Below are 25,492 nucleotides of genomic sequence, written 5' to 3' on the forward strand. Positions count from 1 at the left end.
TTAATACTGATTGATATGGGATTACGCCAACCAAAAAAAAATTATGAGCCGATGCATGTTGTTACATGATTTTTAAAATTAGCTAACAATTAATGTAGTTATATAATTCCATTAAAAGTTTATGAATATTATATAAAATTAAATAAGGTATAAATAAAAGCAGATATTCAACAATGGTTCGAATAATTATTTATTTATATTCATATCTATTTTTTTAACAGATATAGATACGAATATAGATATTAGTCGGATAATTAAATTTTTATTTATATCTCGATAGATTTGGATATGAAAATAAATTCGGACGGATATTATTTTGGCCACTCTCATCCTCTATATTTTATTAGAGAAATTAAACTGCAAGGAAATGCTCATCAAATATATATATATATATATATATATATATATATATATATATATATATATATATATATATATATATATATATATATTGAATTATCTATATTAGTATTCCAATTTAAAATATCTTTTGTAAGAGGTGACCTCAATGAATTTCAGTAAAATTCTTAATCCTAATTGATGTTTTCAAGAAGAAAAATTTGAGCTTCTCAATCCTCATCCTGTTATCTCGACCATAGATTTAACGTTCTAAAATTAAAAATTAAATTGTTCACAGCATCATGATATCACTTGCATGTCACGTGGCAAAGTCCAACGGGAGATGAAAGTGACAAGTCTCCTTTCTTATTTTTTTTTAAAAAAAGGTTTCATGTGCGCAACAACTCAGCCCTGCCGAAATGCAAGCCGTTACGTGCGATAAAAGTTTGAAAGAAAAAGACAAGCTTGACTGTCTTGGTAGGTCAGGTGGACAAATCGCTAAATGCTTGCGGAGAATCCAATCACATGCACCCACGTGTATCCTACGAAGGAAATACACCCGAGCGACGATTCCGCTACGGGAAATAAAAAGGGGCTGGTAGAAAAGGAGAGGGGAACGATTATTATTATTATATAAAGAAAGAAGAGGGAGGAGGGAGCGAAGAGCGAAGAAAAGAGAAGCATCCTCTCGATTCCTCCTTCCTCTCTTTCCTCCCCAAAACTTCACCCGTTAATCTCCAACTGAGAGAAAGAGAGGGATGGAATCGAACCTCATTGCCGGATCTTTGGAGAACAGCGGGAATCACACGTCCGTTATTGGGCCGGAGAAGGTCATCATCGACACGGATCCCGGGATCGGTATCACCCATATTTTTGCCATCCCTTTCTGCATTATTTTGCTTAAAAGCGATAACTTCTTGATTTTGTTTCTCGTTTTTTGATATTCTGTCGGATGTTCAAGTTGGGAATCGTAGTGAAAATTTCGTACAATTCCAAACAAATTTTTTTTTTTGTGTGTCTTCATCTCATTTTTGGACGTTTTATTTTCTGAGAATAAAACAAATAGAAAAAAGACTTATCTTTGATGGATTTTTGGAACAATTTTCTGTTGATTATTTTGTCGGATATGGAAGGGAGGATGTATGAAGATAGAAAATTGAGTACCAAATCTCTTCTGGTTGCTTTATAATTGCCTAATTGCTCGAGTCAGGCAGGTTTGTTGGTCTGACTCGGTTAATCTTAGGATTAGATCATCTCTTTTCTGTATTTGTCACCAAAAGCAGAAAGAAGGTGCTGGAACTTGATCTTGGATTGGATGAGATGAGGAAGGATTTAGAGCGGCTTGCGTGGGTTTAGCCCCTAAGTGGCATTCTCCATCCCTTTTTCTCCTACTCTTTATGTGTTCATATATAAAGTGTCGTTCCTAGTCAAGGTAGTCAAACGAGTCCTCCTTGATCTCCAAGTTGAAACAGGTAATTAGCTTGACTGTCACCTTGAGTTTTGAAATCCCCAAAATTTAATTAATTTTTGTTTTAAAAATTATAACCGATTATCTAACAATACATCTACTAATTCCTAAGTTACATGTAGTTGAAGGCGAAAGTATAAACATGAATTATACCCTTTTTATGCAATTATTGATAGTATATGAAAATAGATAAGAATTTTAGGTTCCAATTCCATTTCTTTGTTACAATATGGTCCAAATAATCCAACATTTCAATGATAAGAGTCCTATGTTTTTTATAACTTCCATTTTGTAAAATATATCATTATCTTAATAACATTAGTAACCTTTTTTATGTATCCACACATCCTATCATATCTTTATTATATTATTATCTTGGTAATTCTATCACTTAGGTGGCACCATTTGAGAAAGTGCATTTCTTCCTATGTTTCCACTTCATTAATATCTTACAGTCAATGGCCAATTTTCTTCCTAATATACTCACAGAATAATAGAAGATCTTAACGGGAAAGTGAAACATGATGATTGTGAATCTCTATGCTCTCACTATGGGATTTCCCTTTACTATATAAATAGGCCTAAATTATGTATGATGTATATCCAGTTGGGCTCTTGAATACTATGGGATTTTCCTTTGCTTAGGGGATCAGTTAGCCACCTAAGCAACTACAATAAATCACCAAATGTCAATATATACATTGATTATTTACAAGGCATTCTCTAGGTAAGCAGTCAGCCGCCTAAGCAGTAAATCACCAAATGTCAAAATATATGTTGATTGTTACTAGACATTCTCTAGGTGGTTAGTCAGCCACTTAAGCATCACAAATCACCAAATATCAAAATTATACATTGATTCTCACTCTTAGGTGGCAGGCCTTTCCTAGACACCTGTGAGGACCCGCCTAGGTGCTTCCTGGGCAGTAGTTATGACAATAGTACTTCTGAATTCATACTTCCCTGAAGATTCTCATGTTCATTTTCATCTATTCACACACTTAGGCTCCAATCAACCCAACTGCATATTACCTGGTATAGCTGATCCTTGTTTGGTCTGCCAAATTTTCCTTTCAATTCTCACAGATCTAAGACAATGTATAGCATATTTTTTGATCAAATGGTGGATTTCATTATTGGGTTAAAAGAAATGATGGAAGAATTATGTGCAGTAGATATCTCCCATGATTCGAAGATAGAACCCCGTCCAATTGGAGGACAGGTGCAACTGTTGTGCTATAGTCCTCTTTCCAAGATAATACGTAATACTCCTGATGACATGTCATAAACTTCCATCTGTTTTGATTTTCTTAGATTTCTTATTTCTCACTGTTATCTGATTTGGTTTATTTAAGTTTTGAATTCTTCAGCTGGTACTTGCAATATGTACCATCCATTTGAATTAATGCACAGATGGACCTTATATTGCATAATCATTCAGTTTCTTCCCCTTGATTACAGATGATAGCATGGCTATTATGATGGCATTTCAAACACCAGAAATTGCAGTTTTAGGTTTAACTACAATATTTGGCAATGTTAGTACCGAAGATGCTACCCGCAATGCTTTAATATTGGTATGTATTTTTCCTCAATTGCCATTCTGCATACTAGAATACGGTTTTTTTTTTCTGTACTGTTTAATCTCATTGGTTTTCCAATTTTTTTATTAATTTATTTCTTCGGAGTATTCTTCTGATGTCTTAGAAACAGATTCATAATGACATATAACTTATAATGTGTAAAAGGATAGTGTGAGATTGCAGGGCGTCCTGATGTCCCAGTCGCAGAGGGCAGCCATGAGCCTTTAAAGGTATGACTTCTTCTCATTGATATATACTTCGACTTCATCTGAGCATTCCAATTTATCAACAAAATTTTTTATTCCCAATTTTATGTTGATGACTTTCTCATTAAGTTCTGAGCACCACTGTTCTTCTAACACTATGGCCAATTTTTCCTGTTGTAAAATGTCTTCTCTGGCCTTCACTAACAGATTTTTTTCATTGTCCTCGTTGGGTATCTCTCTAAAACTCCAAGTATAATTTCTATGATTTTGTATGTTTCTTTTAATATTTTGCTTCCTTGGATATGCCTAGATGATTATACATGATAATTATGGTATGTGTCTAAATTTAGTGAGCTATCCATATTTTACTCAACCCCAAAAGAATATGTGTTTAGACATTTGTGAAGTTACATATGATTTTGCTATGCATTCTTGTACTGACAATGCATGAACATTGTATTCTACATGGTAACTATTATAATCCTAGAAAGGCTGAATGCATTCATTTGAGGTCAGCTTTATGTATATCTGTATGTGTGTGTGTGTGTAATTTCCCGAGTCATTTACGTCCAAGGCCTTAAAAAAGTAGTCTTCTTCAGTCCCTTTTTGTTTCCAGGTATCTTTTTGCTCCTAATTGCTCATTGGAAGGAGCACCCTTTCTCATGATGATGGATCTCCATCTATGCTCGATGATATTTTATTGAGGCACTTGACATGTACTGCAAGAACATCTAAGCCCCTAACAATGGAATGATTTTGACTTTAACTGCACATGGTCAGATGGTTTGATAGTAAGCATGTCATTAATAATAAGTGGCATATAGAGCTACCAAATGGCAAGATAGTTTCCATTACAAAATGCATCTAATAATTATATTTCCTGTGGATTACTTGAACGTACTCTCCTTAATATGATTTCGTATCTATGTGGTGTTTTGACACTTAGAAAATCTATTTTTTTTGTTCAATTCATGTAAGTTGTGGATATCTTCCTTGTTACATTCCTATTTCATGATTTGTGGAATGTTTGGCACCATAATTTAGTTTATTTCATCTAAATCAAAAGCTCCAATGGTTCCAATATCGGTCGTGACAAAAGTTTGGTCTTTAATATTAATAAGTATGAAGTGAAATATTAATGCATAACTTTGTAATTCAATTCCAAATTTGAGAAAGGTGTCTAGTTTCTAAACTTATAAATGAAACAAGAAAAAGATTTTAAATGTTTTTTAAGCCATAATAAAAATTGCTTAATCAACTATTTCTTCATCTTCTCTGCCCTAGTCATTTTCTGAGTTGTTTAGTACATATTAGACGTACTGGACTAGCAAATTGGAAATCCAAGATTTTTCATTATTGGTTTAGAAACTCTTTATTTGGCAGGAAATCACATACTAGTGTAGAAGCTCTTATTTGAAAAGTATTGCTTGTAAAGTAGTATAATTATCAAGATTTTGCTGTCTCTTGGAGGCTTATCTAGTGTTAGCTGACCTTTAGATACTTGCTTGACCCTAATGTGAAGTGAACAAATTGTATGGTTCCTTTTTACTTGCCTGCTTGTGGTAACCACAATGGTTTTAACTGGTAACCACAACATCCTTTTTCCCGGGTACTTTTGTTGCATTATCCTGTTATATATATATATTCAAGAGAACAGAAGTTCCTTGTTGAACTGACAATGCATTTTTATTGTTATTCCATTGAGAAAGCTACCTTTTATTGATAGGGAGGAAAGCCACGTGTTGCTGACTTTATTCATGGATCTGATGGCCTTGGGAATATATTTCTTCCACCACCTGTAGGGAAAAAATCTGAGAAAAATGCATCTGAGTTTTTGGTTGACACAGTTTCTCAATATCCTGGTGATGTATCAATTCTTGCATTGGGACCATTAACAAATTTAGCATTGGTAAGCATAGAGTAATATTCCATCTCCTAATTAATTTTTCTGCTATAGATGTTTATGTCTCCTGCAAATTATGTTAGAACCACAAAACTCAGAAAATTATCCCTTTAATTAGTTTCAAGATGGTCTTTTTTTTTAACGTTATTTCTTTGCCAACCATTATGATTTTGACTTTCTTGGCGGAGGTTTGGAATTTTCTTGCTTAGGCCATCAAAAAGGACTCAGCTTTTGCAAGAAAGGTGAAGAGGGTGGTTATACTTGGTGGGGCTTTCTTTGCATCTGGGAATGTCAATCCTGCTGCTGAAGCAAATGTAAAAGAGTGGACCCATAATTCTTACGATGAAATGTTTGCTCTTTACTTCTTGGTTTACATACTTTATGCATTTTACTAAGAGTTTACTAAAGCACTTTCTTACGTTTAACCCTTTATTTAATTATTTTTGTTATTTGGTATTAAACAATTTTTCTATTATAAGAAGCAGTACAATTTATGAAAAACAAGAAAATTTTTTTAATTTATAAGTATTTTAGTTGATCCATGGGGGGTCAATCAAGGTGTCACTTTACCAACAAAATGCCTTGACACTGAGAGCAAAAGTTGCTAAATTAGTGGCCTCTTGTAGAGCATGTATGGAGAAGTTTCTGCTGTGTGTGTCCTGAGCCATGAAATTATTTGAATTATTTTAAAAACTCCAGTTATTCTCAACTTGATTTATGATTCTTATCTTTCTATGGTGACCTAATGAAGAAACACATTAGTTGTACTGTTGGTGACATTAACAGGGAACACATAAATTTCTTCACATTATTGTTCATAAGTTTCTTATGAAGTACAGGGACTTCTTATTGAGATGAAATTTTTAACTATTTCTATCTTAATTCTTCTCAATCTAACAAATTTGTAAATTTTTTTACACTCATGATTAGTTGAGTATGGATTTTCTCCACATTGAGTCGCTGCTGATTCTTGATGTTGTGGTTATAATCGTGACAACATTCTAAATATCTCCTAAGATCTAGTATTCCATCCCTGGCCCATGCAATGGCATTGCTTGCATCACCGTCCTAATAATTTTGTTACAGAAGTGGGAATGTGCTTCTCATGTGGTGTCAACAAGGCAGAGGCCCTTACGAACTATTCACTTCAATTGGCCTTGACACCACCAAAAGCATCACTGTTGTCATCCTTCAAACAGGTCTCAAGAGTCGGTAAATGAGTATCGAGGGCCCTACTTTGGTTTCAGGCCCTATACTAATATGCATGTCTATCGTTGCACAGTATCCCATTGAGGTCTTCCCTATACTTTGGTTTCGGACCTATGTTCAGTTGCCACTTTGGTTTCACCATTACCTTCGTTGCCAGAGGCCTCTTGCATCATTGCATCTCCACAAGGATTTTGCATGTCAAGCAAAGTTTTGGTTTCTAATGTTCCTAAACCAAGGCCTCTCTCCCGAATGTGGCTGGTGACAGTATATTAGGTACCATTTGAGACCTCTAACTCGTGGCTCCATCTCATGAAAAATCTCTTTGATCCTTCATTTCAACTTTTCAGAACTTTCCTTGGATTTGTTTCATCGGTTCATGAGATGTACTGATTTAAATATTTTTCAAGCTCTCATTGTAGTGTTAAGGAATAGAGATGAGAAAGTGTTGAAGATTTTCAATCCTCACTTTGCAGATATATGGGGATCCAGAAGCCGCTGACGTTGTGTTTACTTGTGGAGCAGATATTGTTGTTGTTGGCATAAACATCACTACTCAAGTCAGATTTACAGGTTCTTTTGAAATTTCTTTGTTCTAAGTTGGATCTCTTCGTTTGTTTCAAATTTACGACTCCTACTCATTATGGGTGCAATATGCTATTTCAGATGAAGACCTCTCTGACCTAAAAAATTCAAAAGGAAGGCATTCACAAGTCATATGCAACATGTGCAAGTTCTACAGAGACTGGCATGTGAAATCTGATGGTGTCTATGGTATATTTACATATGTTCCCCATATTTCTTCGTTCTTGCTTGCAACCACCTCCTTAAATGGTTTGACTCAGATAAGTTTTCGAATTCAGGGATTTTCCTCCATGATCCGGTCAGTTACGTGGCACTAGTTCGACCAGATCTCTTTACATTCAGAAAAGGGGTGGTGAGGGTGGAGACACAGGGCATTTGTGTGGGGCATACGTTGATGGACCAAGGATTAAAAAAGTAGGACTGTACTTGGATTTCCTATTGCTTATTCTTGCTCTTTATTGATTCCACCAAACTTCTGGTGCAGGTGGAACACCATTAATCCTTGGTCAGGCTATTCACCAATTTCAGTTGCATGGACAGTTGATGTGCCTGGGGTCATTGCATATATCAAAGAACTACTTATGAAACCATGAAAACTGAAGGAACCTTAGCTACCCGCCTCTATTTATTTGGATCCTGTTTCTCTCGTCTTCTTTACAACTACAAATGTTGGATTTGAAAGCTTACCTTGTGACTTTAAATCACCAAATACTGGTGAAAAGCATCCTATTCAGTGAAATTTCTACCTCACAGCTGCTATATATTTTATATTATGGATTTAGTGAATATATTAACTTCTGTTCCATGATTGAACATTATCATTTGTTTACTGGTGAGAACATTATCATTTTTATATTATTAACTTTTGCAGTTTCAAATGCCTTGTGCTTTCAGTTTATCATCCATGAAAGAGACCGTGCTGCAATCTTCTCGAGAGCATATAAATTTTGGCTGCTGTACAAATTGTGGTGACTTTTTTCTTTTTGTTTAAGCCAAACTGCCCTTGACAAACTTAATTAAAGCCTAGAGGATTAAGCCAACAACAATTTGAAGCTAATGAATCTTTATTGCATGGAACAATGTGGGAGCAAAAGAATTCCAGCATCATGATAAAGTTTCTTCTCTCTCTGTTCACAACAAGAAGCAAGATTCGCCAGTAATATGATAATGCTTCCTTTGTCAAACCTCCAGTTAATAGGTGGTTAACAGGAGCCTAGGAGACTCTTCACTCCCAAGAATCCAACAGTATGCTGATGATACTTAGGGAGATGTTTCCATTATAGAGTTTTTACGGATCATTGTGAAATCTCTCTAAGTAATCCCATAATACCTGTGCTAGTTAATTATCTGTTCCTATCAAGAGCAAAATAACAAGAGGCTTTTTGCCTCTTCATCAGTGAAGTTAGCCGTCGGTAGTTCAGTTCTATCTCGTTCGGAATTTCACTGCTTCCGCATCTTCATTCGCCAGTCTCTGCTATATTTTGTATGGAAGCCCTCACAAGAATTATTTATTGGAAAAAGATCTTGTCACTTAGTATTTCAAATGGTATCTATATAGAACCTCTTAACATACAAATTTTATACAAAATCTGTAATTTTATCATTCGACCAAAAAAAAAAAAAGTCATTTGACATGAAATAAAGTATGTTTCTTTCGGAGAGAAAAAAAAAGGAAAAAGAGAAAAATGCCCAAAGAGGGCTAGATCAAGGTTGGTCGAGGCAACATTCACTTTTTGCCTGTTCAAAAGCAAACAAGTTCTTTCATGTTATTTAATCATAAATATTTCAAAAAATACTTTTACGTATAACATTCAAAACTTCCTCCCTTTTCTTCCTTTTCATTTGCAAGAGTCCAAAACTTCGATTTTTAAGTCAAACTGTTTGATTTCAATATCCAAAAATTGATATTACATAGGATTTTTGACACAATTCACAATGAACTTGTGAATCTATAATTAAATCTCTTTTCATGCTTTTAGTTGCAACATGGATTGGTGTTTGTGTTCTCCTACCTTTCCTCCATATGTTCACGGCACATGCTGAACTCATGTTCGAAAAATCTGAGCTCAGCTCCTCAATATTCAAACCTCAACAAATTTTGTTATTTTACAACACCTGTCAAAATTAGCTGCTCTCATGAACCTCAAAGAATTTGATTGAAGGAACAAATCCTACCTCTGACAATTTATTCACCAATATTCCCCACAAGTGCAAGACCCATTCCTGAAATGGTGGAAGCGATTTGAATCCCTCACGACAATTTCCCTCCCCTCCAGTGCTGATATCATCTTTATCACTGTATGGCAATCTCCGCACACCCTAAGGTTCTTAACAATCTGGAGGGGAGTCCCCCGAGGTGTGGTTAATAATCCAAAAGCTATTGCCAGCTTCTCACTGTGCTGAGCTAGCATGGCTTCCTTGTGCTCCTCTTCCATGTCATGGAGCACAAAGTCTAAATTTGGGTGATATCCTTCCTTCTTCAATCGAATCATCATCTCTTCAAGCTTTGCATATATCAGCTCTGATAAAGGATGGTTTCTATCAGAAGCTATGAATGAATGCACCTTGTTCTTAACCTGAATCCAACTGCACCCAGCTTCTTTCTTCACTTTCCTTTCATCCATCAGCTTCCTTATGTTGGCTCTCTCCTCCCATTTGCCAGCAGCTGCATAGATATTCGACAAAAGCACATAAGCAGCTGAATGCATTGGTTCAAGTGATATCAACTTCTTTGCAGCAAGCTCTCCTAGTGATACATTCCGGTGAACCCTGCATGCCCCGAGGAGTGTACGCCATACAGTTGCATTTGCTGGAAATGGCATCCCTTTGATAAGACTCAAGGCCTCTTCGAGTCTACTGGCACGGCTATAAAGATCAACCATGCAAGCATAGTGCTCCATCGTCGGACTGATTTGGTGATCCTTGACCATTGAATCGAAATACCTCCGGCCTTCTTCAACGAGACCCGCATGAGTACATGCAGTGATCACACCAATGAATGTGATACCATCCATTTCCAATCCTCGAGCTTCCATTTCTCCAAATATCTTAAGTGCCTTCTTTCCATATCCATGCTGAGCATAACCTGACAGCATTGAATTCCATGACACCAAGTCCCTCTCAGATTGCCTCTCAAAGACTTCCTGAGCACTCTCTATGCTCCCTCTCTTTGCATACATGGTGACAAGAGCACTGTTTACACATATTGCATCTTGATATCGAGACTTGATTGATATGGCATGGAATTGCTTCCCCTGGTCTGCTGCAGCTGTTGGACTAGCACATGCATCAATGGCGCTAGAAAGTGTGAACTCATTAGGCTTCACTCCCTCCCTTGCCATCTCTCTGAACAGCTTCACTGCCCCTTCAGAATCCCCAGCTTGAGCATAGCAAGCCAGCATTGCAGACCAAGTGACGATGTCCTTCCCCTCAATATCTCTGAAAACAGAGAGGGCATCATGGGTGTCGCCGAGCTTAGTGTATGCGGCAAGCAGTGCAGTGCCAACAGATGGGACATGTTGGTAGTTGGTTTTGATTACTTGCGCATGGACTTGAAAGGGAGATACGACTGGCGAAGCTGTCGATAGAATGGAGTAAGTGAAATCATTAGGCTCCACATTCTCTTTCCTCATTTCATTGAAGAGAAACACAGCTCGGCCAATGTCTCCATTTTGTATGCAGCCACCAATTATCGCAGTCCATGATACAACTGTCCGAGCACCCGACATCGAAGAGAATAGTTCAAAGGCATCATCCAGCTCGCTGCATTTGCTATAAGCAACCATGAGCGCTGTCATGATATTGTTATCCGATCCGAACCCCTCTTTTACGACGCAACAATGGAGCTGTCGAGCAAAGACAAGTTGCTTAAGGTTAGCACATAACTTGATCACAGTCGCGAAGCTCAACTGCGTCGCTTTCACACCAGCCACTCTCATCCGATAGAAAAGTTCAAGAGCCTCAAAATCGTATTTATTCAGCACGAGACCAGCGATCATTGAGTTCCACGACACTGCATCTCTGTTCGCCATGCCACTGAATACTCTTCTTGCTTCTTGGACCAATCCGCACTTTGAATACATGCTCATCAGGGAATTGCACACAAAGATGGTTGACTGGTACCCAAATTTGATCAACTGGCTATGTGCTCTCTTTCCTCGCTCGACTGCTCCCCGAGCTGCAGCAGAAGCAACAACACTGGCAAAAGTAAATGGATTCGGCCTAATACCCTCCAGCTGCATCTGGAAGAAGAGTTCGAGTACCGTGTCTTGGAGCCCATTCTGAGTGTACCCGGTGAGCAACGAGGTCCAAGTAACGACATTTCTATCCGGCATCCGATCGAAGACTTTCCTTCCTTCGTCCAGACAACCACATTTCATATACATGTCTACAAGAGAAGTACCAACGCCGACTACTGCTCCATATCCAAATTTTGCACAGAGAGAATGCAGCTGTTTACCAAGAATTCGATCCGACAGGCATCCGCATACCTTCACGATGCAAGAGAGCGTGGAGTCATCGATGGCTCTGCCCGACCGATGGGTTTCCAGGAAGAGGTCGACAGCTTCTCGGTTGAGATTGTTCTGGGAGTAATGGAGCAGCAGGTGGTTAGTCTCGGCGAGGCCTTGAGGGAGAATTTTGTCGAACAATTGGTGGGGTGCGGAGAAGAGGAGGGGCCCTAAGGTGGATTTCAACGTTTCTTCTCTATGGACTGCCGCTTCTCTTAGCCTTGTCGAAAGTCTTGGATTCATGATCTCTATGTCTTAACGTTCAAAAGTTTCAAAATTTCAGCAGTTAAATTGAAAATGGAGGGAAATGGACGATTGCTGATCCCGCGGAAATTTGATGGGACGGTTGTGATCGCACACAAGACTCTAGGGTGGGAGTGGTTTTTATTGGCTGCTGGGAATAATACCTTTAGAAACCACCATTTCCGTTCGCTACCATCTTGATAGGATCTCTCTAGGGTCTCTGTGCCAATTGAATAGAAGGCTCGAAGCTTTGCAACACTACTGGTTATATTGGTTGTTACTTTCAAACAGTCTAAGCCAACCAAAAATAGCAGCAAATCATTTCAAAATGCAGTCAGCTGTCTCCAAGCTGCTACATACATTCTCTCTATAGGTGGCAATTTATGATCTAACATATCAATCCGACCTGAGAATGATCCACTTTAGCAGGTTTGGACTTGCCATAACAGATTTAGGTCGTAAATAGGTCAACCCATCTAAATCTATTTATTAAATAGATTGGGTTCAGATTTAAATCTTTAACTCATTTAACTTGTTTTGACTCATGCACCACGCCAATCACCTTGTATTATTTTTATAGGATCCATTCATCACGCACTCGTCGTGGCCATATGATGCCCCCCCCCCCCCCCCTAAGCCTGATTTTTTTCCTGTGTATGTGTCTAATATTGTTGCCCAATTTTTTGTTGTGGAAAACAAAGTCCATATTATAGTTTATAGATGGTTCCATGGTTTACTTCTTTTCATTCTCTGGTTATTTCAATGTGCACCATGATTTTCCTTCTTACAACGAGCTCTTAGACTTGGCTTGGTTTCACTCTTTAATCAAGGGAACGCTATCATACAATCAGAAAAATGCACATTTAGTGATCTACAACCCCTCTTCCAGAGACAGATGCATCAGTCTAATTATGTGAGATTTCTTTGGTAGACTAGTTGTAAGAGGTTTGAGAACAAAAGAGTGAGATCTTGGTTTAGGACAAAGGAGTTGCAGAAAATCTAAAATCAAAAATAGTGTCTAGTATGGAATGAAGAAAATAATATATATATATATATATATATATATATATATATATATATATATATAAATATATATAATGCAAACAAGTAATTAAAATAGGAAAATAAACAAAAAAGTCAATTTATATACAAGAAGAATACAAAATAAAATATCTAAGGGTAAAATATGAAACATAAAACATAATAAACTTGGAATATGAAATGTTCTTTATGAAACAAAAAAAATAAAATACTAGAAAACAAAACCTGCACACATTACTAAGAGATACATAAGAATATTATTGATTTTAAAATATAAAAGAAGTGAGATACGGAAAAAAAATGCGAAGTTATAACTAATGCAAAATAAGCAAAACTAGAAAATAATAATACAAATCAGAGAATTTTAAAATTGGTTACAACAAAAATAAAGTTTATGCAAGACAAGAATAGAAAAATGTTGATTAACAGAAAGAAAATAAATAAAAATATTTAAAAGTAAAAATATAATAAATAGAAAATATAAAATCAAATTCAAATTATGTGAGATTTAACATAAATAGTTTAATTAGAAATTAAAGAAGAATTTAAACATTTAAAAAACAAAAAACAAATGAGATTTATGAAAATGGAAATGCAAAATTTATGAATATATGATGAAAACTAAAGGAATGAATTATGTGAAAAAACCAAACATCTTCGCTTTAATCAAAAACTTTTTATGAAAATATAAAGGAATGGAGATAAACCAGAATTTCGAACGTCTTCAGCGATACTTTTTTTTTGAGTAATTTTTCATGCCTCTCATTAGTACACCAATGAATTGGAACGTCTGTGGGAGAGATGCCCTAGGTGAAGAGATTTTTTCCTCTAGTTAAAGAGGTCCATAGGCAATGGATTACCAAAAAAGGAGAAAAACCTCTCTCAAATATCTCAAACCCTACTAAACTCTTTCAAAGGTGAGATGTAGACTCAAGTCTCTTGGTACAACCCTCACCCCTAAAAAACTATTATTATATGATGCTAATCGTAATAATTTCAATCCCTTTTCTTCATATTAAATAATTAAACAATGAAGGGAAATAGGTGAAAAATCCCAGACAACTTTCTAATTAAGCATACCCGTTGCTGAAACAAGTCTAAGTTGTCGTCAAGTTTACAATTATTACAATTATCTAACCTATAATTAAGATAGAAAATATGCAGATTTATTTTTTAAATCTAAGAATAATTCAACCAATAACTAAACTTTGAACTAGCCCATGTAGTAATCTCTAACCTTGTGACAAGTGTTGAGAAAAACTGGTCATCATATGATATATTCGAGTTGTATCAAGTAACTTGTTCAATAAATTACTTGCTAAAATTTAAACCTAATAAAATGCAATACATATCCTCATAAATCAGATTGAAAATAGTCTAATTACATCTATAACATATAATTTTTACTTTGTAAAATTTGGTTGTGAAGTAGTAAACATACTAGTCACTACTGTTATACTACACTAGATGCAATGGGCAATCTTAGTTGAAACTATAAACCTTCCTTTTTTGATTTAAAATCATTATGATCTAAGCCAAGATTAGAGGTCAATAAAATCAGAATAAAATTAGTTCTTTGAAGAAAACATGCTACTAAAAACTGCTGCACAAACAACTGCCTATCAAGTTGAACATTAGAGTTACACTCATGCCATTAGGTTGTCCAATTAGGACGGATCTAGTAGGATGGCTGCATACGACTAAAAAACTTTTAGATATGCATGGCTGGATTCCTAAAATCATCAAATATGACAGGATCAAGGGTGCATATGTCTGGTCTGAAAATGATTAAGTCTACTGGAGTCCTAGTCCAATTATAATTCCTATGAGACTCACCATAATTGATTATACACCCTATTAAATAATTTTTATATGAATCTATCCCTTTCCAGATATAATTAGGAGTATTGTAAGTGTTGCCCAGAGGTGCAGCCCAAGAGGAGGGGTGAATTGGATCTTTTAAAATTAAAAGTGTGAAGAATGTGAGTTACTATTATATTTCAATAACTTGTAGATTTAGCAGCGGAAATAAGGTTGCACAAATAAAGCAGTGAATAAGATGAGGAAAGCAATCAGAAATATGCAGTGGAAGAAGAGAGATAAACCACACACACAAATACCAAAGTTTATAGTGGTTCGGTGCACTCCCAGCACCTACATCCACTTTTCAAGCCTAGCTTGAGATTTCACTATGACCTAGCAGATTACAGCCTGATTGTTTTTCGGGCTCACAATCAAAAATCCAGTTGGTTTTCCCAGGCAACCAACCGAAAATCTATCACCGTTTGTTTTCCGGGCTCACAAACAACCCAATTGGTTTTCAAACAAACCAACCAAAAACTTTATACCGTTTGTTTTTTCGGGCTCACAAACAACCTAGTTGGTTTTCATATAAACCAACCAGAAACTATTTTCTTTGCTGAATACTTCCGATTCAGCAACTTCCAATCAAGGCTTGGAAGAGCCTTTACAAGTTTCAAATGAATGAAACTGTTACAGCAATAGTTAATTCAAATAAATGAATACTGTAACCAGAAAACATAAAGCTTCAGAGTATATGGAATGAATCAATAAAAATAAAAACTAAAACCGATGAAGAAGTTGGCTGCGGAAGAATGTCCCAATGCTTGAGCAGCAGCTCTTCTTGATTCAATGAGAAGCTTCGACTGATTTTCTCATAGGAGTAAGTTTCAGATGAGTGCCGGTGAGGATGATGAACTGTTTAGCTTTTTTTTCTCTTTTTCTTAGTGGAAACTTTTCTTTCTTAATAGAATCTTTTTTCTTTCCTTGTTGTTTTCTTTTTAAGATTCCCTTGAATTTATAGACGAGTTCTTTAGAGGGATTTGAATTCCTTTTTTTCCGTTCTGATGGGAATATTTTCTATTACATAAGAAGACAAAAGTTGTTGCAAGCTTCCATTGTGGTCCCAGCAGTACAAGGGTCGACTCATGTAATTCAGAGGTCGACTTATGTTTATTCTAGGTCGGCACTTTAAGATATTGAGTTGGCTCTTGCTGTGATAACTTCAAAGGGTCGACTCTTTAACCTTAAGGGTCGCCTCATCTTCTTCAGGAGTCGCCTCTTTAAACACAAGGGTCGACTCATGCACTATTTTTTCGGCTGATGCTAAGACTGAACTGGGGTCGACTCTTCAAATGCAAGGGTCCACTCTTCAATTTTGGGGATCGACTCATTTGGAACAAGGGTCGACTCATCAATTTCAGGGATCGACTCATTTGGAACAAGGGTCGACTCTTCAAACTTTGTCTTAAGCGGTAAAGGCTCTCTATTAAATTTGAACTACGCAAGGGTCGACTCATGTTTTGCGGGGGTCGACTCATTGACTGTGCCACTTAAAGAAAACATGTCAGAGTCAACTCAAATTGTCCTTTTTGCTTAGGGGTTGACTCAAGTTTTTCAAACAGAAAACTTTAGACTTCATCTTTGATCTCCATAGATTAGATTAAGATCATTTTTCTTTTAGAACATATCCAATGAAGTGTTTGCAAAAAACTTATGATTTTCCAGTGCTTCATTTCTTCTAATTTTTCTTGACTTATAAAACTTCACAATTAAGCCAACATCATTAGTACACAACATCATCCCAAGTATTTTGTAATCATCAAAATTCATCCTTTAGGGTTGATAATTTTCTCCTTTTTGATGATGACAAAACCAATGAGTTTAAAAAAATTTCGCAATAAATTTCACAGCAATTATAAGAAATTTTGTAATGAAGTTTAGAGCAAATATGACATTCAGAGATGTATGCATAATTTCTACAAGTTAAGGAGAAAAATCTTCCCCTATCAGTTTCAAATATTTAAATTATGCAGAGTTCTTTTTCTTCTTCTTTTCTTAAGCTTATTAATAGTGCAGTACCATAGTACCATTTCCATTCCATATTTGTATATTATAATTTAAATCTCCCCCTATATATTATCTTTAGTGTAGAGATTAGAATTCTGAATTCTTTTCACATTTCTTATTTCTCATTTCTCAGATTGAAATTCTTTTCATATTTCTACCCCTTTTTGTCATCAACAAAAGGAAGGAAAAGAAAAATGATTTCAATTTCCCTCTTTTTGTGAGCTTAATCATTAAGGATTAATTAACAGTTGTGTTAAGGAGAGAGGGTATCAGATTCAATATATGTATCAGAGCAGCATACAATCCAAGAAAATATAATTTTCAAGAAAGGTAAGTATTCATTGCAATTGATAAATAAAGTACACTTGATAAATCGAGAAGACACAATCGGTATTAATTGGTATCAGTCAGTATACAAGTGTGCCAAACAAAGTTGTGTTTTGAAAACATGGGGTTCAGTCGAAGTTCAGGTTAGGTTCAGTCTAGGTTCAGGGTTTTGAAGATGAAGGTCCAGACTGATCTTTCTTTGGCTCTTCCATCAGCTTCTCAATCTTGCTGTTTAGTGCAGAGATAGAGCCAGTAAGCTGAGTGTGTTCTTCTTTCAGTTCTTGTATAGAGACTTGAACAGAATTTTCTTATTCTTTCAAGTATTTTTTAATTTCAGTAATTCTCCTCTGCTAATTAGCTGCTAGTTGCCTCAATCCTTGCAGTTCAAATTTTACTTCTTTTACCAAGTCAGTGAGATCAATAACTGAATTCCAGCAGACTCCTGAATTGAACAGTGCTTTTATGATGTTATCTCCAATAAATTTTAACTGCCACTTCTCAAGTCTGAGTGGAGGATCTGATGGTCTTTGAATTAGAGGAGGTTGACTGACTGGAGGCTCTTTTGGAGGTGCTTGAGTAGGGATTCTTTTGCCTTTAAGTGGTGTTGGAGTGTCTTGACCACTTTCATCCTGAATTACTTTCCCTTTATGAGTCCATTTGCCCTCAGTTTTGACAAATTCCATTCTCTTCAGTGATTTGTCATTGTAGACATCTGAAGATAGAAGCTCTTTCTTTGTCTCCCCAATTAAATTTATATTGAAGTAAATGAAGACTAATGTCAGAACCATACCATAGGGAAGTGAAGCTCCCTTTCTCTGTCCTTGAGCTTCCATGTATCTGAGCATTAAACAGGGTAGATTCAGTGGGAGTCCTTGTATAACATGATTCATTACTAGTATATCCCTTTCTGAAACATGATCAAATTTTTCTGTCTTCGGGAAGAACATTTTGTTGATCATGTGATGCGGCAGACACATCTCAGCATTCAGTTGATTGGCACTGATTTCAGTCCAATCTTCTGTGATTTCCCTATTGAGAATGGTGCTTATCCCTTCGTTCTTATTCTCTAGGTGATCTCCATTCTCTCCATCATTTGGAATCCGAAGAGCATCTTTGAGAATCTCTTCTGGAATCAAGATAGGGATATCCTTAACCTTGGACGAGATCTGTCCTTGTCCAAATCTAGCATTGCTGTAGAACTCTCGTACCAAGTCAGGGTAGGTCGGCACATTTAGTGAGCATAGATATTCCCAATCCATCTCCTTTAGATTCTGCCCTAATGGAAAGTTTTTCTTTTCTAAAAACTCAAAATCCGCTCTTCTTCTGGTGGAGACATTCCTTATGGAGAGGGGACCTTGTTTTGAAACCGAGGACGAAGGTGACAGAGGAGCCGTAACGGGTTGAAGTGGCGGCGTTTCTTGCCTTTGTGGATTCATTTCTTTCTCTACCCTAGCCTTCGTTCTCCTCTCTGTTTGTGGAGTGGTATTCTTCCTCTTTGATCCGGATGTAAGTTGCTTTCTTCTCACCATTGGAAGATCAATCGGGACCTTGGAAAGATTTTCTAAGATTTTGGAGGTTTTTGTTTGAAAGAGAGTTTGAAGATTGAAAACGCTCTAAGGGGTATGAAACGTTTCAGGTTCAACGTTTCAGAGAGAGAGTCCTTATAATCTGTTTCAAATAATTCCACTTTAGTCGACTCATTCAACTTATGAGTCGTCTCCTGTAGATTAGGAGTCGACCCTTTTAACTTAAGAGTTGTCTCCTATAGGTTAGGGGTCGACTCTTTTAGCTTTAGAGTCGTCCCTTACTACATGAGTCAACTCCTCATTTACAAGAGTCATCTCCTCAGACAGTTCAAGAGACAAAATCTTTTTAAATATGATTTAAAAATCAATTGTAAACCATATATCAAATCAACTAAAATTCAACCAATAATAGTCAATTAAAATATACAATTTATCATTCATAATCAGTCATTAAAATGGATCACAAATGCATAATTCACCTCTAAATTTACAAAAGACTTCTTAATTAAGAGGCTTAGTGAAAATATTTGCAATTTGCTTATCAGTATTTATAAATTCTATTTTTATATCTCTATTTTGAGCATGATCTCTTATGAAATGATGTCTGATTTCTATATATTTAGATCTTGAGTGTTGTATGAAATTTTTGGTCAGATTTATGGCACTAGTGTTGTCACACCTTATAGGAATTTTATTTTGTTTTATGCCATAGTCCTCAAGTTGTTGCTTAATCCATAGATTTTGGGCACAGCAACTTTCTGCAGCAAAATATTCAGCCTCAACTGTAGATAGTGCTACGAAATTTTGCTTCTTGCTAAACCAAGAGTTAAGTTTGTTCCAAAAAATTAACAAGTTCCACTTGTACTTTTTCTGTCTAATCTATAACCAGCAAAATCAGCATCTGAATATCCAATTAAGTCAATTGTAGATGTCTTAGAATACCATAAACCTAAATGTTGTGTTCCTTTTAAGTATCTTAATATTCTTTTAACAACAATTAAGTGTGATTCTTTAGAATTTATTTGATATCTTGCACACATACAAACACTATGCATTATATCAGGTCTACTTGCTATAAGATAAAATAAAGATGCAATCATTCCTCTATACAGCTTTGAATTAAAGGATTTACCATGCTCATCTTTTTCTAATTTACAAGAGAGGCTCATAGGAGTACCTAATGATTTTGAATCTTCAATATCAAACTTCTTTAAGATTTTCTTTGTGTATTTGCTTTGGCAGATGAAGATTCCATCTCATGTTTGCTTGAATTGGAGTCCAAGGAAGAAGTTGAGTTCATCCATGAAACTCATCTCGAACTCATTTTGCATGAACTTAGTAAATTCTTCACATAAACTTTCATTAGTAGCACCAAATATAATATCATCAACATATATCTGAACAATCAGAATATCAGCATTTTTTTTAATAAATAGAGTTTTATCAATGTTTTTTCTTAAAAAATTACTCTTTATTAAAAATTTGCTTAATCTATCATACCAAGCTCTAGGAGCTTGCTTTAAGCCATAAAGTGCTTTGTTTAATTTAAAAACATGAACTGGAAGTTTATGATTTTCAAATCCGGATGGATGTTCTACATAAACTTCTTCAGTTATAAAATCATTTAGAAATGCACTTTTGACATCCATCTGAAATAATTTAAAATCCATAAAGCATGCAAATGCAAGTAATAGCATAATAGCTTCAAGTCTAGCTACAGGTGTAAAAGTTTCATCAAAATCAATTTTTTCTTCTTGATTATATCCTTTAGCAACTAATCTAGCCTTATTTCTAATTACAATTTCATTCTTATTTAATTTATTTCTGAAAACTCATTTTTCCCAATTACAGAAATATTTTCAGGTTTTCTAACCAAATTCCAAACATTATTTTTTTCAAATTGATTTAGTTCTTCTTGCATTGCCATTAACCAATTGTTATCTTTTTCTGCTTCTTCAAAAGATTTTGGTTCTATTTAAGAAACAAATGCAAGGTGATTACAAACATCTCTAATGGAAGATCTAGTCCTAATGCCTTGTGAAGGATCACCAATTATTAAGTCTCTAGGATGACTATGTGCATACCTCCATTCTTTTAGTAGACTAGTTTTATCTTTAAGCATTTGATCTTCTTCTCCTTGATTTTCATCATATTTTGAATTTTCAGATATAGAAACATCCTTTAGGGTTAACTCTTTGATTTGCTTGTTGAGTTCTTCTGCATCATCATCGAGATCTACATTCTTTCTTGAAGAAGGATCATTAGATTCATCAAAAATAACATGTATTGACTCTTCGACGACTAGAGTTCTCTTGTTGAATATTCTATATGTTTTGCTTGATGAAGAATATCCAAGAAAAATGGCTTCATCTGATTTAGAATCAAACTTTTCCAAGTTGTCTTTGCCATTATTTAGAACAAAACAATTGCAACCAAAAACATGAAATTTTGATAGATTTGGTTTCTTATTTTTCAAAAGCTCATAAAGAGTTTTCTTTAGAATTGACCTAATAGTAACTCTGTTAAGAACATGACAGGCTATGTTATAGCTTCAGCCCAAAGATACTTAGGTAAGTTACTTTCACATTACACAGTCCTAGCTATTTCAGTATGAGTTCTATTTTTTCTCTCTACAACACCATTTTATTGTGGTGTTCTTGGTACATAAAAGTTATGATCAATACCATTTTCAATGCAGAAATTTTCAAAGTCATGATTTTCAAATTCAGTTCCATGATCACTTCTAATCTTGATAGTTTGCAGTCTATGTTTATTTAAATCTTTTTATACAGTTTAGTAAAAACTGAAAATGCTTCATTTTTGTGTGCCAAAAATAAAACCCATATGTATCGAGAAAAATCATCCACAATAACAAAGCCATAAAGTTGTCCACCTAGACTTGCAGTTCTAGTTGATCCAAATAAGTCCATATGCAGAAGCTCTAAAGGTCTATTTGTGAAGACAACATTTTTAGATTTAAAAGAAGTTCTGGTCTGTTTTTCTAGTTGACATGCAGAGCAAATTTTATCTTTTTCAAATGATAATTTAGGCAAACCGAAAACAAGTTCTTTGCGAATAAGCTTTGAAATTAAGTTCATGCTTGCATAAGCTAATTTTCATGCCATAACTAGCTAGCTTCACTATTTTTTGTTTTCATATCTACCAAACAATCCATGTTTTTCATGAGTATTTGATCTAAATCAACCAAATACACATTTTCATGTCTATATCTAGTAAATATTACACCACTATCATTCGTACTTGAAACTAAGCACATAGATGATTCAAAAGTCACAACATATCCTTTATCACAAAATTGACTAATGCTTAGCAAATTATGTTTTAATCCATCTACCAATAAAATATTTTTAATAAAAGTTGTTGGAGTAATCCGAATGTTACCAATACCAATGATTTTTCCTTTTCCATGATCACCAAAGGTAACCATTCCTCCATCTTTCTGTTGGGTTGTGGAGCCTGATCCATTCCCTTTTTCAAGACCCCTATGTGCACTATGGTGGTGGAGGATCAAGGAAAGACAAGCCGGAAAGAGTTCGAGAAGATTCAGAGTTGAATCAGCAAAGAAAAAAAAACTTCAGCAAGGTCCGGAGTCGACTCCAGCAGACTTGGAGTCGACTCTGGCACGCAGGCAGACTTGGCACAGTTTTGGAGTCGACTCCAGATCCATAGGAGTCGACTCCCCAGTGTTGGAGTCGACTCGAGAACTCCAGGAGTCGACTCCCACAGGCAGACAGAGAGGCGTTTTCTGTGGACTGTGGCCGAGTCGACTCGCAGAATTGCGGGAGTCGACTCGAGCACGATTTTCACGCGAGGCTGAGTTATGAACCGGGTTCAAGCCAAGGTTTTTTAAGCCCTAATCAAAGTAAGAGTTTGGAAGGTATATATAGACTTCTTGAGGGACACGAGAGGTGTGTGGCAACCTTGAGAAACCCTAGAACTCATCAACGAGAAGTTTCCAAAAGGAGATCCTTTGTGTGCATCAGGAAGACGACGCGTTGCTCGTCTTGAGAGAGATTGTTTGCTGTAAGAAAGAGAGTTTGTTCTCTTCTCTTGAATCTCTGTAACTTTCTTTGATCATATAGTGAAATATTGATCTGTGCGGCTGTGGACGTAGGAGCAAGAGACTCCGAACCACATAATCTTGAGTGTCTTGTGCGTTTTTTTTTTGTTTCTTGCCGTGTTCTTGTTTCTCCTACTATTCCTTATATTCCGCAATCGTAGGGTTGATTCCCTAACAACTGGTATCAGAGCCATCAAGTTCAAAGAAAAAGGTGGGAGCAATGGCGGCTGAAGAAGGCAAGGTCAAGATTGACAGATTTGACGGCAAAGACTTTGGTTTCTGGAAGATGCAGATCGAAGATTATTTATATCAGAAGAAACTTCATCTACCTCTTGAAGGTATGAAACCGACAGATATGTCACAGGCCGACTGGGATTTAATAGATCGTCAGGCTTTGGGAGTTGTTCGCTTGACGTTGGCTCGAAACGTTGCGTTCAACGTTTTGGAAGAGAAGACAACAGCAGGTTTGCTGAGAGCATTGTCGAATATGTATGAAAAACCCTCGGCCTCCAACAAGGTGTACCTGATGCGCCGTTTATTCAATCTGAAGATGAGTGAAGGTTCCTCAGTTACGGATCACATCAATGAGTTCAATCTGATTACGAGCCAGTTGAGTTCGGTGGAAATTAGTTTTGAGGATGAAGTTCGTGCCCTAATTCTTCTATCCTCCTTGCCAGAAAGTTGGGGTGCAACGGTGACAGCTGTAAGCAGTTCCTGCGGCTCAAACAAACTGAAGTTTGAGGAGGTCCGAAATCTGATACTCAGTGAAGATATCAGAAGGAGGAAGTCTGGTGTGAAATCTGGTTCGATTCTGAACACATCTGAAGGCAGAGGAAGAACTGTGCAACGCAGTGAAAACCGTGGCAGATCGAAGTCTAAGAGGAGGAGCAAGTCTAGATCAAAAGGCGATGGCTGCTGGCATTGTGGCAAGATGGGCCACACGAGGAAGAATTGTTGGCTTAGAAAGAAGAATCCAAGCAAGGGGCAGAACGAGGTGTCCGTGAATGCAACCATAGATGAAGCCAACGATGCTTTGATTCTCAGCGTGGATAGCCCTATGGAATCGTGGATACTAGACTCTGGAGCTTCGTTTCATTCTACCTCACGGAAGGAGTGTATGCTAAACTACACTGCAGGAGACTTCGGAAAGGTTTATCTCGCTGATGATGAGCCTTTAGATATTGTGGGGACAGGTGAAGTTCATATAAGGATGATGAATCAGTCAGTGTGGAAACTGAAGAATGTGAGGCATGTCCCAGGCTTGAAGAGAAACTTGATTTCTGTTGGGCAGCTTGACAGCGAAGGGTATGTTACTACCTTCATAGGTGGTTCATGGAAAATCACCAAAGGAGCTATGGTGATAGCACGTGGGAACAAGTTGGGGACTCTCTACATGACCAATGACACCAAGGATACGGTGGTATTAATAGAAACAGGTGCAGATAGTTGTCTTTGGCATCGCAGACTTGGACATATGAGTGAGAAAGGTATGAAGATGATGGTGAAGAAGAACAAGCTAGCAGATCTGAAAACTGTTGATGTAGGTCTCTGTGAAGACTGCATATTTGGGAAGCAGAAAAAGGTTAGTTTCTCAAAGGGTGGAAGAACACCGAAGACAGAAAAGCTAGAGCTTGTACACACAGATGTGTGGGGGCCTTCACCGGTTGCATCTCTTGGAGGCTCACACTATTATGTCACGTTCATTGACGACTCTACCAGAAAGGTTTGGATTTATTTCATGAAGCACAAATCAGAGGTATTTGTCACCTTCAAAAGGTGGAAAAGTCTGGTGGAGAATGAATCTGGTGCAAAGATAAAACGACTAAGGTCTGACAATGGCGGTGAGTATGACAGCAGTGAGTTCAAGGAATTCTGCGCAGTGAATGGAATCCGAATGGAGAAGACAATACCGAGCACACCGCAGCAAAATGGGGTGGCTGAGCGAATGAACAGAATCCTGAACGAGAGAGCCAATAGTATGAGGATCCATGCTGGTTTGCCCAAGATGTTTTGGGCTGAGGCAGTCAACACCGCAGCGTATCTAATAAACAGAGGCCCGTCGGTTCTCCTAGATTGCAAATTGCCTGAAGAAGAGTGGACAGGAAAAATAGTAAATTTGTCACACTTGAGGGTCTTTGGGTGTGTCTCCTTTGTGCACATTAATGCAGAGAAAAGGGACAAGCTAGATGCAAAGTCCAGAAAGTGTTTCTTCATTGGATATGGTACAGATGATTTTGGTTACAAGTTTTGGGATGTGCAGAACCAGAAGGTCATCAGAAGCAAGGATGTGATATTCAATGAGCGAGTTCTCTATAAGGACAAGAATACTTCAGATCTTGAGAGTGCAGGGGAGCAAAGCAAGGAAAAACAGCAAGTTGAGCTGCAAGAGATTACAGAAGAAGATGTTGTCAAAAGATTTCAGAAAAATCCTGAAAATTCAGAAACTGTTGTGGCACAACCTCAACCAAGTATACCACAGCTGAGAAGATCTACAAGAATCTCGAGACAACCGGATAGATATTCATCCTCTTTACATTATCTGCTATTGACAGATGGAGGTGAACCCGAGTGTTATGAAGAAGCCATGGAAAGTGAAGATTCGGTGA

The 25,492-nt window shown here is 36.6% G+C and overlaps 2 protein-coding genes across 3 annotated transcripts; one reads left to right on the plus strand and one right to left on the minus strand.

Moving 5' to 3' along the window:
* The first annotated feature begins 955 nt into the window (after positions 1-955).
* LOC103720566 (putative uridine nucleosidase 1) lies at positions 956-8,108 on the plus strand. 2 transcript variants are annotated; one of them, XM_008810331.4, is made up of 9 exons: positions 956-1,197; positions 3,269-3,384; positions 3,561-3,620; positions 5,323-5,505; positions 5,709-5,813; positions 7,182-7,278; positions 7,372-7,479; positions 7,569-7,704; positions 7,775-8,108. In XM_008810331.4, the coding sequence occupies exons 1-9, from the start codon at positions 1,098-1,100 to the stop codon at positions 7,881-7,883; spliced, it is 1,014 nt and encodes a 337-aa protein (XP_008808553.1). In that variant the 5' UTR covers positions 956-1,097; the 3' UTR covers positions 7,884-8,108. The 2 variants fall into 2 exon arrangements, with proteins under 2 accessions (XP_008808553.1, XP_008808554.1); XM_008810332.5 differs by lacking the exon at positions 5,709-5,813 and having other exon boundaries at positions 964-1,197.
* A 978-nt stretch (positions 8,109-9,086) lies between these two features.
* LOC103720572 (pentatricopeptide repeat-containing protein At2g27610) lies at positions 9,087-12,650 on the minus strand. The gene has a single exon (XM_008810338.5). It carries the CDS (start codon positions 12,039-12,041, stop codon positions 9,480-9,482), a length of 2,562 nt encoding a protein of 853 aa, XP_008808560.1. The 5' UTR covers positions 12,042-12,650; the 3' UTR covers positions 9,087-9,479.
* Between the last annotated feature and the right edge of the window lie 12,842 nt (positions 12,651-25,492).

Source organism: Phoenix dactylifera, chromosome 11 (assembly GCF_051530095.1).
Source record: "Phoenix dactylifera cultivar Ajwa chromosome 11, Ajwa_hap1_PhDact_Kaust_v1.1, whole genome shotgun sequence".
Classification (NCBI taxonomy): domain Eukaryota; kingdom Viridiplantae; phylum Streptophyta; class Magnoliopsida; order Arecales; family Arecaceae; genus Phoenix; species Phoenix dactylifera.